The 18,785-nt window shown below is 40.1% G+C and overlaps 2 protein-coding genes across 10 annotated transcripts in view; one reads left to right on the top strand and one right to left on the bottom strand.

Moving 5' to 3' along the window:
• Positions 1–159: 159 nt before the first annotated feature.
• The window catches only part of PPAT (phosphoribosyl pyrophosphate amidotransferase), a 47,745-nt gene continuing 29,119 nt past the window's right edge, over positions 160–18,785 (bottom strand). For 2 of the 3 annotated variants that reach the window (XM_083836187.1, XM_083836186.1), the window contains 10 exons: positions 15,196–15,262; positions 11,582–11,788; positions 10,077–10,189; positions 9,840–9,985; positions 8,492–8,564; positions 7,225–7,376; positions 4,802–4,929; positions 4,304–4,525; positions 3,723–3,843; positions 160–2,288 (listed from right to left, as the gene is read on the bottom strand). In XM_083836187.1, the coding sequence (XP_083692313.1) occupies positions 2,113–2,288; positions 3,723–3,843; positions 4,304–4,525; positions 4,802–4,929; positions 7,225–7,376; positions 8,492–8,564; positions 9,840–9,985; positions 10,077–10,189; positions 11,582–11,788; positions 15,196–15,262 (1,405 nt within the window). In that variant the 3' untranslated portion in view covers positions 160–2,112. The remainder of the gene's footprint in view (positions 2,289–3,722; positions 3,844–4,303; positions 4,526–4,801; positions 4,930–7,224; positions 7,377–8,491; positions 8,565–9,839; positions 9,986–10,076; positions 10,190–11,581; positions 11,789–15,195; positions 15,263–18,785) is intronic. The other variant, XM_083836188.1, reaches the window with a different exon arrangement.
• PAICS (phosphoribosylaminoimidazole carboxylase and phosphoribosylaminoimidazolesuccinocarboxamide synthase) overlaps positions 5,731–18,785 on the top strand; it is a 50,578-nt gene continuing 37,523 nt past the window's right edge. The window contains exons 1-2 of one of the 7 annotated variants that reach the window (XM_083836170.1): positions 5,731–5,927; positions 16,982–17,381. In XM_083836170.1, the coding sequence (XP_083692296.1) occupies positions 16,994–17,381 (388 nt within the window). In that variant the 5' untranslated portion in view covers positions 5,731–5,927; positions 16,982–16,993. Of the gene's footprint in view, positions 5,944–16,981; positions 17,382–18,785 lie in introns of all 7 variants that reach the window. The other 6 variants (XM_083836171.1, XM_083836172.1, XM_083836173.1 and 3 more) reach the window with 6 other exon arrangements.

Below are 18,785 nucleotides of genomic sequence, written 5' to 3'. Positions count from 1 at the left end.
GATTGCACAAGATTCAGTCTTGACTTCCACAAAATGTACTTACATGCTTTCTTGAATTGGGACTTTTGATTTGTCATTGTGTATCAGGCACAGTTGCTACAAATCCTAGTAAGAAAGTTCTCTTCTGAATTTAATGACCAGTGCTGTAATTCTCCACTATGTGTAAGATGGGGAAGGAAGAATCTCTTAAACTTTTATTTTTCTTTGTTGTTGTAACAGTATCACAAACAATTGTAAGGCCAAAATATACAACATTAAATAGAAAATCTAAAATTAAATTGCTGGTATTCAGTGAAAAAAACGAGGTATACAAAATATTTTTACAATTGTGCGTAAATTTGCAATATTTTTGAAAGGTGCTTTTCCCTTTCAGCTAGTGGTTCATTGTGATCTTTATGTATACAAGTAACTGTAATTGTTACCAATTAAAACATACAAGGCATTCAATACCTAATGGTTCTTCAAAACTTTCTTTTAAAACATTACATTTATAATAACAGTAGTAATGTAGGAAAATAAGAGTATACCCAAAACATCTCATAACCTTCAGTTGATCTATCATTCTCACTGTTAAGAAAACGACTTTATTTTTGAGTTAAGTTTGGACACTGACATCTAGAAAGCACAAACAGCTCAGACTTTAGAAGTTGTCAGGATTTGTCCTGGAGAAAACAAGATGTGAAACAAAATAAAAAAAATGGCACTGCCAAATATTTTTCTCCTTCCACATCCTATTGCGATCTGGTGAAAGCACCTGAAGATTGGTGGACAAAACCCTGGAAATGAGCTGACGGTGTGCACTTGCAGCCCAGAGGCCAACTGCATTCTGGGCTGCATCAAGGGAGGCACAGCCAGCAGGAGAAGGGGGGAGATTGAGCCCCTCTGCTCCACCCTTGTGAGACCGGACCTGGAGTGCTGTGATCAGCTCTGGGGCCCCCAGCACAAGAAGGACAAGGACCTGTTGGAGCATGTCCAGAGGAGGGCCACGAAGATGATGAAAGGGCTGGAGCACCTCTCCTACGAAGACAGGCTGAGAGCTGGGGCTGTGAGCCTGGCTCCAAGGAGACCTTACAGCAACCTTCCAGGGGGCTTATAAAAGGAGGTGTATAAAAAAGATAGTGACTTTTTACATAGGCACATAGTGATAGGACAAGGGGGAATGCTTTATAAAACTAAAGGGGAAGATTTAGATTAGATTTTACAAGGAAATTCTTTACTGTGAGGGTGGGGAGGCAGTGGCACAGGTTGCCCAGAGAAGCTGTGGATGCCCCGTCCCTGGAGGTGCTCAAGGCCAGGCTGGATGGGGCTTTCAGCAGCCTGGTCTGGTGGGAGGTGTCCCTGCCCATGGTGGGGGGTTGAAATTAGATGGTCTTTAAGGTCCCTTCCAACCCAAACCATTCTATAGTTCTGTGATTTACAGTGGAATTCAAAAAAGAATTTTGAAGTTATAAACCCAGAAAGCTTTTGGCTGAGCATTTCCCTGAGTCTTTGTTTTTTAAAATCATGTGCTAGACCTTACATTTATAGAATCTGGAAACTTAGTTACAAAGGGCTTGATTAATAATGACCATATAGTTATATATGCAAAAGTCAGGTACTTCTATTTTTTAAGAAATCTAAGCAAGAACTGCTGAGGAAAAAAAAAGACTTCAGAATCTGGTGTTTTTTTTCCAAAACAGAAAAGCAAGCTTCACATTCTTTTTGCTTAAAGATTTAGATTAATTTGAAGTTACACCACGTGATTCATAATTTGTACTTTGTGAACAAGTCTGACAGGGATATCTCACATTCGGGGTGAGACTGAAACAAAAAGCTATGGAATTGTTACATAATTATAAACACTTTGGTTTTTACAATATTTTATGAGAAAATAGAAGGCACAACCGTGCATCAAAACTATATGATTTTGTATTTCAATCTGCCTACATAGTTTTCTTCAGTACAGACTTTCTCTAAGTCTTTACCAATAAAGATGTATTTTACTAACAGTAATCAGTCAACTATAATAAGCTTTACATATTACCTAAATGTAAGAAGGCTATTATTAGCAAGAAGGCATCTTTGCAAAAAGTACATTCAGCAATGATGAACCCAAGTGCATCCACTAAAAATTCACCATTCTAGCTCTACAGGATATTCTCCAGTGAGACATGCTGTGCAATGACCAATCTTTCCAACACGCGATTTCTGGGTTTTAAGGCTGTTCTCATTCTCTTGTCTTGCTCTGATGCTTTCTTGCACAGATGATACCAGCCCTTCCACAGAAAGGTAGACAACACTGTCTGCCCCTAGAGGAAATAAATAATTCATCTGTTAAAAGCTGCGCTAGTGTACCAAATGCAATGCTCCTAGGAAATGCAGTCGCATTATTGTATCAATTATCATGCAAGGTGAATCACCTCACCTAGAGAATGGTTCTGAAAAATTACAAGACCGTAACAAGCCTTGCCCTCTCAAATTATTTGCACAGGGAGCAGATTCATTGAAATTTAGACAGAAGGTTCTGAGTTGGGACCTGTTAGCGAAACATACTGCAAAAATTCAAGCAGAATCCAGAGTGTGTATTAAGACTCTCTGAACTCCCTATAGTGGACGTGTGGCTCGTGCTTCCCAGTCTAAACACCTAGGATTTATATACTTGTCGGAACTTGGAGGAGCAGAAGAGCATCATGTGAAACAAAACAAAACAAAACAAAACAAAATAAAAACAGCATGCAGCTCATGAAAAACAGCATGCAGCTCATGTTACAGCAGTAGGAAAGATAGAGGACAGCCTACTCAGATCATTACCTTATCAGTTACACTCACATATTTTGTGAATGAATATGAGATACTTAAATAAGAGATAATACAAACTTGAAGTATTTCAACATGCCTTCATGACAATAAATTGGGGGAAAAGAAGTCATTGCAAGATTAGACAAAGTATTTACACAAGAAATTTTAAAGTTTCTAACCACAGCTATGTTCTTAAAACATTTTAAAAATATTTTGCAGCACAAGAAGCTATAGAGTAGATCTTCTCACTCGCAGACCTTCACATGATTTCTATTACTGATATCCCCATGAAGAGCACATTATTTACCACACATCACAAGAACATAAGCTGTTGGTTCTTCTTTGTTCTGCTGCAAACATGACTCATTCTAGAGATTTGAAAATGTATTTAATTAACATTCTTTGATTAGTTTCAAATGCCATTTCTTTCAAAGTAAAGTATCGTGTAATGCAGTTAAAATTATTTGCATAAATTTAAACTTGTAGAAAAATCGGTGGGTATTTACAAAGTCAGAACATATTTTTATGAATGCCATAGAAGTGAAACTACATTAGTTTTTCATTATACAACAGGTTTTCACCATTTATTTTCTTTCTGATATTTTGCCTACAGTAGCTCTGTGTTATAAATTTTCCCAGAAGGAGTGATACGTATCAGAAAGCTGTGCTATACTTTATTTGTAACTTAGGAAATTATTCTAATGCTTTATATTGTTCAGAGAAATATAACGTACTAATTGTGTTAAAAAATACACAACTAAGTTGTTTTGATCCGTAGGGAACATACAATGCAGAGATTTAATGTGTCAACTGTTATGATTTTTTTGTCCAGTTTTGCCACTCTCGCCTCAATGTGTTGTACTTTATTTTGATGCAGCCAATAAATTCCTACAAGTGAAAACTCTCAAAACAAAGAAACAAACAAAACAAAACAAAAACTTTACCTATGTAGTTTGCAAGGTCGTGAAACTCAGGTCTGTTGGCAATCAGTTCTTCTTTTGTTGGAATGTTTATTCCCATGTAACAAGGAAATCTTATGGGAGGTGAAGCCACACGGATGTGTACCTGAATAAAAATACAGTTTCAAAACAATTCTATGAAGTGAAGGTCAGCAGATCATAAATAAATATAAGTCCAAGTTCTGCAAAATAATTATGAAGAAAGGAACATAGCACTAGACTGAAGTCATGGAAGAGTTAAAATAACATTTTTTTTCAGATGCCAGTGCAGGAAGACAGAGAAAGACCATTTTAGAATGTATTGTTACAATATTTCCTAATATTAGGATAAGACTTTGCTTCTTTTCTGTGGCATTCTATCCTTGATGCAAATGTTTCAGTTTACAAAATCAAACATCACACAAAATATTTTTGCTCCACTAACATGGACATTGCTTGCTCCATGCTGACAGACATGGAGCAAACACATGGACAGACTTGCACAGTCTATTTCGGTTAAAAGATCTGAGACCCTCCCATCAATCTTGTATTTACATCTGTACTGTACTGACTGAAAATGAACTTACCTCCTTAGCTCCTGATTCCCGTAATAGTTTTATTATGGGTGAAATGGTATTGCCCCGCACAATTGAATCGTCAATGATAACAACTCGCTTGCCTTTAAAATTGTCAGACAGAACGCCAAACTTCTTTGCAACACCAAGTTGCCGTAACCTCATATTTGGCTGGATAAACGTTCTTCCTACATACCGATTTTTACAGAGTACTTCAACATATGGCAGTCCACACTATGAACAGGAGATGGTTAAACAGAATTAGTATCTATAAAACTGGTTATTCTCAGTTAATGTATTTTGAAGCAACCTTTGGATTTAGTAAGGACTTCACAGTTAACCAAAAAACTTTGCAATACCTTAATATAGTGGAATAATGACAAAAAACAAGTGCAGATGACTCAGTAGAAACAAAACTTTATCAGTACCAAACTCTAGTGGCCCTTACTGGAATACTCCATTAAAAAGGAGATATGTGTAAATGTGCTTGAAAAAAATGCAAACACAAACCTTTTGAGCGTAGCCCAGAGCTGCTGGGGTTGCAGACTCTGGAACGGTGCTGACCAGGTCTGCTTCCACAGGTGCTTCAATAGCAAGTTGCTGACCGCATCTCCTCCTGACTGAATACACCATTTGACCTAAGAACAGCAAGAAGAGTTTTTCCTAGTATTCATAATTCAGATTTCCTCTCATTTGCTGTATACATTTCTGTGGCAAGTTGCAGGTATAGAAGTCAGTGAGAAAAGCTCCAGAAATAGGAAGCAGTCATTCACATGAGGTAATTTTTTAGTTCTTCCCATAATGTCATATTCTATTTTAACATTCACATTCATACCACTACATAAAGTTAAAATCTATTTTGCCCTTATCAGGTAACTAAAAGTCCTGTGGATGTTACAGGAGGAACGAAAAATAAAATTATTCCTGCAACTTTCACAGTGTGCATATCCTATTTTTAGCTGTTTTCTTAAGCAAAGTTTGTGCAGTCATGCCATCTTGCCTGTACTGTTACAACTTTGAGCCAGTCGGTGAAGTTCACCCCACATTCAGGAAGGCGGGCAGAGGCTGTGGCGTAATGACCACATGGACGCCAGGGTATGTTTTGGGATCAATAACTTCAACAACCTTAACGGCTGGAGAACAAGCAGTTTGAGACAGCAAGGCGTCTCCTGAATCACCCTTCTTTGTTCCTCCTAAGTTGTTTACATTCCTCATGACTTCATAGTCAGGAGTCCGATGTTATCACCAGCCACAGAGCTTGTCGACCCCTATGGCGATACTCCCACATCTCCCCCTTTTTTATTAACAAAGAAAGCACGATTAACACAAATTAAGACACAGAGAAAAACTATCAGGCATACTAATCCTATCTTTAGCAAACTTTGTAACCACATCCCTGGGAGAGGCAGGCACTGAATGCTGCCCAGCGGGGGGCTCTGGCTGCCCCTCCAGCTCCTGGAGCCCCTGTTTGTGGGTCCTGCGTATGCCAGCAGGACCCTCCCATACGTTGTTCTTTGGTTGAGCTGAAATCTAAAGCGCTGAGGAGAGTGCTGTGATCATGTTGAGGCAGATGTCGAGACGGACGGACCCATCGTGCTGACACCCATCCTGGACCAGCTCCTTCGGCCAGTGAGAGGTAACTGTGTACGCGGGTATGTTTCTCTCAGCATAACACTTCTTTCAGCTTGACCTTCCTTTCAGCTCGCATGCGCTTCCTTTCAGCTTGCTGGGTTCAGCCAAACGTATCTTCGTGAGGCGATCAGTGTCCCTGTCCCTGTTCTGTTGGTCTGTCTCTGTTCCGTTAGCCTGTCCCTATTAGTTCATTTTTTGGTTTTGTCCCTGTTCTGTTAGCTAGTCCCTGTTCCTGTTCTGTTAGCCAGTCCCTGTTAGTCAGGTCCCTGTTCTTCAGGTCCCTGTTTGGGCGCCATTTGTGGCGTAATGACCACACGAACATCAGGGTATGTGTAGGGATCAATAACTTCAATAACCTTATTGAAGACAGGCTCCCTTCTTATACCATTAGCTCTACAGCAGTACTTTCCCACCAGCTATTCATCGGTTAACAATTTTGCCCGGCAACAGCAAACATTCAGCAACTCCCATGTTTTAAGAGTCGGAGAACAAGCTGTTTGAGACAGCAAGGCGTCTCCAGAATCACCCTTCTTTGTTCTTGTAACTTGTTTACATTCCTCATGGCTTCGTCCTCAGGAGTCCGATGTTATCACCAACCACGGGGCTTGTCGACCCCCATGGCGATCCTCCCAAAAGAGGCCTCAGGAGCTTTTAAGGTCCTAAAAGTCTGGGACCAGGAGAGGGAACTGGAGGCATTGTGAGATGTAAAGATTACAGAGGATAGTACTAGGGAACATGAGAGAAGTGAGGACAGTGCTAGGTATGAGCACCTTTGCTAATATCTTATCACTAAGGCAATTTTCAGGGGCTTCTACTGAAATAGTAATAAAGGCATTAGACTGACAGCCTCAAGTACTTGCGTAAAGCATAGATTTCAGTTATATTAAAAGCATCTTCCTGAAATAACCCTTTCTTGCATAGAAAACACCAAAAAGAAGTTGTTTTGCAGATTTTATTTCACAGGTCTGATTTTTAAAAGGTTTTCCAAGAACTAATACAGTTCCTTAAGTCTCTCAAATTTAAGGGTTATTTCCTCTACCTTAGCCATGTTTCTGGCTCTTTTCATCCATTCCATAAGGCTATGCAGGCAAGCCTGACTGAAGCTGTTTACACAGTCAGGAACAGTAGGGTTTTTTGTCCTCAAGAACTGTGCAAGCCTACCCTGTCCCAGCCCTGCTCTGGAAATTCACGGTCAGTGTCACCCTGCTATGATCCCCAATCCTTTGTAGAATCAATTGTCCTTGAGAATGTAATCTCCCATTATTTGGGAGGCAGTGGCTTTGTATGTTACATCTTCTTACCTTCAAAGATACTGTCTGGTCTTGCAAAATAAACATATTCAAATATGCAGAACGCTGACGGATCTCCTTCAGGTCTTGGTACCACATCCAGCGTTTGAACATCATACCTGGATATTTTCACAATCTCTCCAGGAAGGACTTCACGGTAGTACCTTGAAAGAGAAATACACAGCATTTAGAAATGTCCCGAACCTGAATAATAGTTTTAAAATATAAACTCTATTGACAGGAAAATTGCTTTTGAACATCCTAACATGGTATTTTTCTTCTATCTTAGGATTTGATCTAGACTGTTTAAGACCAACATGCTAAGACAAAACAGCCTGAATAAATACCGGAAAACAGTAAATGAATACTCTAACTAGTACAACAGAATTATGGTATTCTTCCCATATGTGAGATGTAGGCCACTACAAAGAACACAAAACAACGCGCCTACAATAAAACACCACAGAATGGAATAAAAGACTAGTAAAGCGCAGTCACATTGTTTCCTGGTTTTGCTTTACATCTCTTTTTATTCAGTGCTTGTGGTCTTAATGCAGTTTTTCAATGCTTTAGAGGATCCAAATGTACTTATTAGTGTTGTACCCAAATGCACTTTTTTATAATGTTTGATTAGGAAATTAAATATACTTCCTCATAATCATTCTTCCTTTACTTATGTTTATTTCACAACTGTCTTCTATTCCAAACTTCCTAAGACTTGTTTGACATCTTCCAGTGAGTATCCCACCTTTCTTTTCAGAGTGTCTTAGCTGGGGAGGTAATGTGAATGTCATCTCTTGTGTTGGCTCTAACATGAGTTTCCATACATGGAAATAATTTCAAGTGCCTGTCACTTTTTTAAAATGAGGCTTGTCAGGCAGCACATGCTGCATCTCAGGTGAGTGCAACCTGTGAGCTACCAATGCAGCCTTTTCTGTAGCTGAAGGATTACTTTATAATACAAGAATTCTGCTGCTAACTAGGCTAAAATTAAGAAGTATATGGATAACTAGATGTAATGCAACAAGTAAGAAGCATCCTTGAAGTTGTCTTTACCATTACTTTCTGAACACATAATTATTTAGCTTTCTTTACATTAATCCAATCAAGAAAATAAACTGACAAAAGACAATTGGCAAAAAAACTCCAAACAGCTCAACAAACTATGTCTTCATGTCTTTCACCTTGTTAAAGATTATGATATTTGGCAGTTTGAGGTTTAATGTTGAATTGCTGCCTGAGGAGCGCTTTCAGATAAAGTGAGAATCGGAGCACTTACTCTGCACCAATAGATAAAAAGCTACAGGATTCAGAGGAGACTACCCATCCTTCTGTTTCACTGTTATCCTTTCCTGAAATAAAATATTTCAGTTATTGTTGGATTCCACAATTCTCGCTACCATTACATTACCACTACACACATTGCATATCTAATGCAGTACCTGGCTTGCTACAGTTTAGGTTGCCAAGTGCACAATTACAAATTGTTGTGAGTTCTAACTATAAGGTTTAGTATTTCTTTAGTATTATTAAATAATAAGAAGTTTCTTTAGTATTAAAAAAAAAAGTAAGCATCATAAACTTGTTCTAGGCAGAATGGGAAGTAACAGCATCATATTCATGCTTCACAAAGAGAGAAAGTTCAGATGTTATTTCTGCAGTATTTCAGACTTGCTCGATTCTAGTTCAATTGCTTTAGATATACATAATTACTTTTGTTTGGACAAGAAATTCCTTTTCCTATGTTAAATGCATCAACGTATAGATCCTTTTGACTACAATGGATACTGGATTGAACTCCAGTATGAAGAGTATAGGCACAGGATAGATCAAACCACAAAACAGGGTATTAGTGTTTGATAATAATCTTGGTAATTTTTCTTTTGGTTTAATTTACCAAGTTTTCTGAAGCTATGAAAGCATTTATTTGTTTGCCTTTGACTTATTTTATTTTCAAACAAATGAACACATTTTAATCTCACTTCAGGGAACGTGTTGATTTGCAGGCTAAACAAGAGCTCCAAGGACGTTTTCCCATCAATTGATTTGATAGTGTTCCATTACCAAACTAAGTGTGACTAGCAGTGCTTGGAAATTAGAAATACACTGCCAGTAATCCAACACTTTTTCACCTTCTTATCACAGCAGAAAGGAGGAAAACAGACTCGTTTCTGGGCTGGATATAGTCCTGGGCAAATAGCTCCAGGTGGCTCTGCTTGAGCAGGCAGGATGGAGCAGGTCATCTCCAAGGTGCCTTCCAACCCCAGCTGTGATTCTGTTCATCCTTGCTTTCCCATTGAGATGGTACGAATTTAGTTAGGTTTTCAAAAATATTCTATTACAGTTGGCCTGCCTAATTCTGACACTGTCAGCAGGCAACACAAATTCACTTTTGCTGGGAACAGAAAAGATGTTTGCCAACTTCCTACAAATGATTTTTTCCTTACACCACTTTTGTTTTGAATTTTAAAAATTGACTTTTGCATCAAATATTCCTACTTGCACCTCAGTAAATGCAGCTGTAATTATTTATATTGATGACTTAATGCACAAACTGTACATATATTTAAATGTATATATATATATGTGTGTGTGTGTACAAATATGAATATATATGTATGGTTTACCTTTTCCATTCATGTCCCCTACTGGAATAAGGCGACCAATGCAGAGTGGACGATTTCCATACGGATCACGTACTGCATAAATTATGTCTTTATGCATAATTAGCAACGAATAAGAAGTTGGAGTTTCATTCATTAAATTTTTTATTCTGCAAGGAGACATAAGTGAACATAATCATGTGTTGCATGCCATGCTGAGAACAGATTGCTGTTCTTGATTCTGAAACCTGTCCTCCTCACCTTGCTACCCAATCAGCAGTGTCATCATTTTCTAGAGGAGGTGTGAAAGCCAGCAGCTGGGTGATCAATTCACTGTCAGAACTGGTCGACAGTCCTACACCATGCCGCATAAGCTTTTAAGACACAAAACAAAAGTGTTACCAGCACTAAAAAAAAATGATCTCACATAACACTGCTTGTGTTTTACTTTAACAATACCTTTGTACAATGAGCAAATGTTTTCAAACATATCAGTGCTTCAGACAATTAGATCATCAGAAAGTCAACTTTATTCCAACAAACCAAATATGTAAAATGAACTGGTACAATCATCTATGTCTGGAACTGCATTTCTCCCTTTCTATATCATTCCTTTGCTTCATGCACAGCCATAAGTATTCATTCACCAACATTCAGGTCATAACGTCATGTTTGGGCCATTTAATCAGCTTGTTTCTGCTTACTCTGGGAAGAGAGGTAAAATATGCATGGGGGAAAATATGAAATTACCTACAGAAAGAGAAGAGAGACGCCAAGACAGAATGGTGGTCAGGGCACTAAGCAAAAATAATACAGGTGTGAAGGAAAGCAGAGTGGAATTAAAAAGCTGAAATCCCCTTTTTTTTGCTAGGGTTTTCTAGACCTGGTCAGTCAAATTGTTCTGTCCTGCTGTATTTATGCTTCTAAGGAAGATGAGAATCTGCAGTGTATTCAGCCAACTATTACAGCCCGTTCAGTTCTGTATGCACTACAGTTACTGGATTTTATCTTTAGAAATCATTCTAACTCTCAAGTAACCTGGATTCTCCACTTTCCATCTACATTTCCTCCCCACTGTTTTTTTCTCTCATCCATTAAATACACTTGTTAATCTGATTAAAGATGGGGTAGGTTACTTTAGGCATGTCATTTGTTTGCCTTGCTGCAAAGCAAAAGTATGTCCTCTAGCTTTTGGATAGAACTTATGACAGAACAGATTTCACAATGAAACATCTGCTAGATTTTAAACAGGTTCTTTAACACATACCCTTGCAGCCAAACACACTACAAAATCTGGTGTTTGATGATCTCCTTATGTGTTTATGTCCTAACAGTGCTCATGATGAATTTTGCAAGCCAGAAATACAAATAAAGACAATATTCCAAACAAGAACATTTCATATTACAATTACTTCACCTTATTATTATGTCTCTCCTAACTCCAAGCATATGATTTTCTGCCTCTGTCAGCCATAACAAATAAGGAGAGCTTCAAGCCAGGATCCCCTGTTACGGCTGAGGTAGTTTTATCACTTGTCCTACAGGAATGTGACCATCAGTCTAGAGGACTGGTGAGTTTTCCCCTGTGACGGTTACAAATGCCTCCTCTCTCCAGGAGTTTTTTCCCCAAAATTATTTTGATTATGGTGCTCCTTCACTACACCAAGTAGTTTGGTATTAAGTATGCATCATAGCAAAGTTTTTGCTCATTGCTGCCTCATACTCAGACATAAATGATGCTGGAGTTTCCCAGGGGAGATACTGACCTTCCTCCTCAGTCGCACGGCATTTGTTAGTTCACCGTTGTGTGCCACAGCGATCTTGCCATGAAGAGTTTCTACGACAAAAGGCTGGCAGTTCTGCAGCTCAGAGATCCCGGAGGTAGAGTACCTGGTGTGCCCAATACCAAGGTTTGAAACATACAGCTTCTTCAGGCTGTCTGCATTGAACACGTGATTTATAAGACCCATTCCCTTCGGGAGAAAAAGAAAAAAAAAATTGTTCTGTTTTGTTTTTCTGGCAATTGGCTCACTTCTTGTGTTTGGTTTTGGTACTGCATTAAAACTCTGTGAGAAGGGGAAATAACCTGAAAGCCACAGGAAAGAAGCTGAGTAGGTATCACAGTGCTATATCAGATCCCAGTACTCCTGTTTTTAAACAAAGCATTATACATTGTTGTGCTGAGGATTTTCACAGAACAATCTATTCCCTGACTAAAAATACATTTTCTGAAAAACACTACTGAACTGTTGTGGTGTTTAAAGAAAAAAAAGTTGCAAGAAGGAAATTCTACTTAGAGAATACTATTTACAAGTTAGCAGTATATTTGATTTATTTTTATACTGGGTATATGACAACATTTATCAGATTGCAGTCATTCCTGACAATATTAGAAACAAAGCTTTTTTTCTAGAGCTGTTTTTCTGTTTACTTGAAACAAACTTTTCATACATCCAGGTTGCCTTCTATCTAAAGCAGAAATGCGTCAAGGCTTTTTAGTCAGCCATCAGGAGCTTCTTTTGGCAAGAAACACAATTTAGCAGCAAGAATAGTCTGAAAAAATAACTGTACACACAGAGGAAATCAAGCCTGGATTCCAAACCCTCCTACAACCCCCTACTTCTTATGCTGCCTGTGGAAAATATTTACATCCTTCTAAGCCTCGATTTCCCTATCATGCGTAGTAATTGTGATATACATGAAATCACACATGGTAACAACACTCTTAGGATCTGTACAGATATACGGGAGAGACTGGAAAGTCATGAATGGTTCACAGCCTGTGCTGTGGGTACAACAAGACAGTGGGATGAGACAGAGAGGAAGGAAATATGTTTTCAGAGCTCAATCAAAGCAGCTTAAAGAAAGCCAAGCTTTAGGGTATTTTCTTCTGTGACTGGTATAGAGTCAGAATACTAAAAGGCTGTGTTTGCACATGTGGTTTTAGGATACTTAACTGTCATGTTAAAAAGTTATTGCCTCAAACAGTCAAACTAGTACAAGTTTACTTGAATGGTTCAGCAAACTTTATGCCAGATCAAATATCATCTGTTGTCTCACAGATGACATGAAGCTTGCCTAGAGTCTGTACCATGTACAGAAATACAGTCACGCTCTTTTTTTACTTTGGCCAGTTGTATCCTGACAGGAGATCTGGCATTTCACAGGTCCAGTGTCAATGGACGTGGCTATTTGAAGCATTGCTATAGCTTAAACAAGCAATGCTATTTTAAAACAGCATTGCTGACACGAGTACATAAACTTTAAAATGCAACTTGAAATATTTTGCTGATTTAGATTGTGCTGGTGTGGGACAGTAAATGTGAATTGCACCAGTATAAAAAATTCCCAGTGAAGATGATTTGATGTCTGTATTACATGAAGCCTGGTACATACCAGAACATGATAATACAGCTACTTCAGTATAGATTTTTCTGCATATTCAAGCATGCAAAAGTCAGACAAAGCCTTTCTGCTATTGACATCGCTACATCTATACAAGAGATTTAAGTTTTTCCACATCCTGAGCCAATGCAGCTATGACACTAATGTTTCCTTACACAAGTCTAGCTGAAAGGCTCCAACAGACAAATCTGGATGAGTCTTCTGCGAGAGTTTAAAACAATGGATTAATAGCCTTTGTCAAGGGCTATAAATCTGTTGTCAAAGGCCAGTAACAATCAGAAAGGAGCACATACCCGTGCCATAGGCAGTACAGTTCGTACTCTAATACGTGCATTGGCTTAAGCTGTTGACAAAGGTGAGTTTGCAGTAACGTACTGGGTTGTAAATCGATGCAGTGAGCAGCAGGCACCTTTTCCATTCTGTTGTCTCTGCTAAGAATAGTCAGCTGGGGTTTGGAGGACAAATGGACACAGTAGCATCTTAACTGTTTTGTGGGTTTTTTTTTTATGATCTAGTTTACAAGTCAGACTAGTAAACTTATTTCCACTGGCATAACAGACCCAAATGCTTGTTACATTGGCATTACTTCTAGGATTACACATCATATCTATTGTACTCCACAGGCTCTTTATTACACCGTGGTTATGATGGTTTTTAAAGGTGATGTAGCTGAGAAAGGTATTTCAAGTATACGAGAAACCATCACACGCTTTCCAACTCTTAAAATATCAAAACTGATATGATGATAGTCAATTAAATTCTTAGCATGACAGCCAAGTATGTCAGCTCACTAATGTGGAAACTCTACTGCTTATTGTATTGCCTGCTACAAGTTCATTCTGAGAAGTATCATTTACTACAGGATTTATCTTTTAAAGCTCACTTTAAAAGGAAGTTGCAATTTCTGTAAACCTTAAGGAAAGCTGAAACCCAAGCAGGAGCTGGAATGAAGAACAGACAACACAGTGCAGTAGTTCAGAAAACTGGCATTTAAAAGTGTGTAGGGGGAAGGATCAGGCTGCAAGTAACAGATAGGAGGGGGGGAAATTCCAGGAGAGGCGACAAACATGACGCTCAAGAGACAAGACTGTGCACGAGGCATTCAGCAGTCATGCATTGATATACAAGCTGCTGCAACAAAACGGTTCTTACTCTTACAATGATTTGAACAGCTTAATCAATCTTCCTCAGAGACCCCTGAACACGAAGACAAATTGCTTTTGGACTGTGGTCAGAGAGCACACTGGCATCAAGAATTGCCCTGTGGTGTTTTGTCTGCTGAAATAGTTTTATTTCCTATATACACTGCTCTTCCAGGGTTTAACAGGCTGATGATTATTTTTTCCTTATTACTATTCAAACCAGAATGAGCAAAACCAGTCTCAGAAAATGCAGGGATTCTCCTGGCATAATACGTCAGAGGCTGTGGCTGTTTCATGTCTTTTAACATCCCTGGGGATTCTCTCAGCTTCAGAAAGACTGAGTGACCTTCTCAGGTCTCCATTCAATCGTTTATTCTGTTCATTTTCACTTATGAGTACAGTAGCTGCCACTTCCTTGATTCTCTAAAAGCTAAGAATGTCATCCACTTGCTTGTGCAGAACCTGTAACTATTTTTCTTTTCTCTTTCTCAAGCTGTGTCGATGAACTCTTCTAAATCTCTGGAGTTAACACTTCAGCTGCAGGGTGACTTTGGTAACTACTTTTTAGGAAAACAATAGCCTGATCTGGACATTCTGTGTGTCTACCACTGTGTGCATGGATACAACCAGCAGGGATAATGTTGGCATATCTGTTTTAAACATGTACTTAGGTCAGAAATTGCACAAATAACAGAATTAAATATCAGCACTCTGACAAACCAAAACAATTAATCAAAACATGTTGTTTCCCCTCTTTCTAATTATTCAGTTTCCTCACTGAAACAAACTGTCATGCATCTCAGCTGGGAATCCAGAAAGCATTTACATTTTACCTTGTGCACTTTGAATGCCTGGGATGACTCTCCATCACTTGTCACAATTCCAGCACTCTCCTGGCCCCTATGGACAAAATACAATTAAATATGAAATGCTTAGAATGAAACGCTGTACCATACTATAAATTGGTGGGTTTTCCTCTTTCTTTACAAGATGAAATTTTAATGTAAGTTTATTTATTGTTTCATTTTACATGCTTGTAATCAAAACAGTGGTTTCTTGCCCGTGTTATGCTTTATTTAAAAACAATCACATAAGGTTTGTGCCTAAGCCCACTGAATTCAGTGGGAATCTTTCCACTAATAAGCACTGGCTCAGCCTCTCACTGCAGTCCAATTTCAGTGTGGGCATAAAATAACAGCAAATGCTTAATCTGCCAAGCCACTTTGCAGTGCTGGTACTCCAGGCTCCAGCAGTAGGCTCTCCAGCATTACTACATTTCTGTCGGTGTTTGGGGCGCTTTGGCTTAAACTGCTGCTTTTGCTTAAGGGAATGCATTGTCTCTGTCACTGATCACCTGTGGAAAAGCTTTTGAACTCTTGCACTCAAGCAATCAAGCAGGCATTTGCACAGCTAACTGTGGGAGGATCGCCATGGGGGTCGACAGGCCCCGCGGCTGGCGATAACATCGGGCTGGTGACGATGAGGCCCTGAGGAATGTAAAGAAGTTAGAAAGAACAAAGAAGGGTGATTCAGGAGACGCCTTGCTGTCTCCAACTGCTTGTTCTCCAGCCCTTAAGACATGGGAGTTGCTGAATGTTTGCTGTTGCCGGGCAAAGTTGTTAACCGATGAATAGCTGGTGGGAAAGTACCGCTTGTAGGGCTAAGGGAAGGGAGCCTGTCCTCAATAAACGAGGTTGAAGTTATTGATCCCTACACATACCCTGGTGTCCGTGTGGTCGTTTCGCCACAACGGGGCATTCTTAAACACACTTATTTTAACTCAGGAAGATTGCCCCATCTATAAACACAAAGACTGGCATTAAAACTAACTGATACACCGCATCCAGCGACTTTCAATTCAGTTTGACAGACGATTTCCATTTCAAAATCGATGCTGTCCCTTTAAACGTCTCCCAAATCAAATGGGTGAGAGAAGCAAACATCCCGAATGAAAGGCCTTTCCAGGCAGGCAGCTTACATCTTTTTTGTAGTGCTAATGGCAGAAAAGTAAGCACAAGCAGAAGGGAAGTGCAAAGCTTATGCAATTTTGCCACTTCGGCAAATTCTACGCAGGCGAGCGTTTTATTAAATCATCGCTCATAATTAATGAAAATTAACAATGCGCGTAGGCGGCCCCCAGTTTTAAAACAACCCCCACGCAGGAAGACTTGAATCATGCCCACGTTGCTGCCACACCGCCTCTGGAAACCTGCCACCCACACGCACTGTGGCCCGGGCGGCAGCCTCATGAGGAGCCGCGGCGGTGCCCACGCAGGACGCCCACACAGCCTATCCCCGGCCCGTTTTTCCACACGGGTGCTGTTCCTCCTCAGAGGAAGCCAGAAACACCCGTGCTTTTCGCCCCGATGGCGACGCGGTGGCGATGCCGGCACGGTTTCTCGCGTGAGGCCGGGGAGACCCGCGGTCTCCTGAGGGCGACATGGCCGCCGAGGGGCTCGGGTGGGCTCCGTGGGGGTCCGGCTGCCCGCAGGCCGAAGGGCCGCCCGTGCTCGGGCCCCGCAGCGGCTCGGGGCGGCGCGGCGGAGCGCGGCGCTGACAACCAGGCGCCTGGTTGCCTAGGGAACCAGATCTTGGCTAGAAATAGTGAATCATTTCCAGGTCACTTTCAACATGGAGTGTGGAGTGGGGAAGCACTGGACTGAGGAGGAGGTTAAAGCCTTGCTAAGCGTCTGGTCCGAGAAAAGCATCAGGAAGCAGCTCCGCGGCACCCTGAGGAATAAAGGGATATTCATCTACATTGCCAAAAGGCTGCAGGAGTTAGGAGTTTGCAGGGATTGGAAGCAGTGCCGGGCAAAGTACAAAAACCTCAAGTATGAATACAGAACGGTTAAATACGCCCACAACTCCGGGGATGCCACTAAAACCATGAAGTTTTTCCACGACCTGGATGCCATATTGCGATATGAACCTGTCCTGCAGTTAGGCGCGGCAGAAAACGGCAGGTGCTCCGCGACCGAGGCGCGGCTGAACGCCAGCCCCACCACAGACAGCACCCAAGGTAAAAAACTCTTTGCTATTTCCTCTCTTTGCTTAAAGCCAAACAAACGCACAAACGAGCCAGGGCAAACAGACCCGAAGCCCAAGTTTACGGCTGAGGCTGCCCAGCCCCGGCAGCGCTGCGAGCAGCGACTGACTGGATGCGCTCCTGGTGCAGGGCAGAAAAATGTTAGCACCCACCAGTGTCGAAGCCTGTAAATACAGCCTAATTCTCACCAAATCATGCTAACATTAAAGCCTTGGCAAGTACTCGCTGGTGTTAAGGCTCCAGCGCCGAGTTCAAACCCTAAATTAAGGAAAACTGGCTGGTTTTGTTTTTGTTTTTCCCTTTGACATTTATTCGCAATACTTTGGAGTCGGGTTCAGTAGAGCTCCTGCTCAGACATAAACTTAGAGAAAAATAAAAGCTAACGTGGAAAATGTCATGAACTGTTTTCTGTGGTAGAACTGAAACTTCTGATTTTTACCCCTATTTCTCTGTAAATGAAATTTCAGATATGACAACTAAAGGTAAATTAAATTATTTTTGTAAGCAATTAACTTTTTTTTTTTTGAGAAACAAAGGATGTTTAATAACTTCACATGAAAAATTGCCATATAGTGAGGAAAGTAAAAATCTTTGTGTTTACCAGAATATTCAGAGGCAAAACAAGTAAATTCCACTGCTTTTATTCTGAAGGGTTTCTTACCAAATTAGCTGCATCTCTTGTTTTATTGAGCCCTCTCTACATATGCATTTAAGCTGTGCTTAACATTTCAATAGGGTCAATCTGCTATTTGACAGCACTCAAATCTCCTCATCACATTCTGAATGTCACCATAGCACAAGCCCCAATAATAGTTCTGAGTATCAAAATAATAAGGCTAAAAAGAGAAATACAAACCTTAGCTCCATTTGTGCCCATAGTATGTACCCGTTTACGTTACTTAAGACTGTGAATCATTTTTAAGAAAAACAACATGGAATTAGTATCAGGGGAGATTGCTAAAAGCACAGAAAGGTGCTGGACATGGAGCTTGCCCTTGTACTCTTCCAAGACTCCCTCTACTATGTTGTGGTACAGGTCTGAGAAAAAGGAATTAACATTTCTCTTGCCATTCTTTACCTTAGGTAAAAGCTTGACCTTAATTTGTCATCATTAGCAGAAAGTCTCTAGTCTTTCACAAGTCACTTAAAATGAAACAGCAATTTTATACTATTTTAACGTGTGCTTTCTGCACTATATATTACTACTACATTCCATTTTTATTTTTAAACATGCAGAACTGAGAACCAGATCTTTGGCTAATACAACTGTTAGCTCCTGAGGACTATGTGAAGCTAAAATAGTGAATGTCCTTCTTCTCAGGATCTGGACTTAGATTATCCTCTGTATTTTGATGCAGTTTGCACCAAATGTTAATC

Source organism: Anser anser (assembly GCF_964211835.1).
Source record: "Anser anser genome assembly, chromosome: 4".
Lineage (NCBI taxonomy): Eukaryota > Metazoa > Chordata > Aves > Anseriformes > Anatidae > Anser > Anser anser.
The sequence above is the reverse complement of the archived record's forward strand: the minus strand, read 5'-3'. Positions and strand labels throughout refer to the sequence as shown.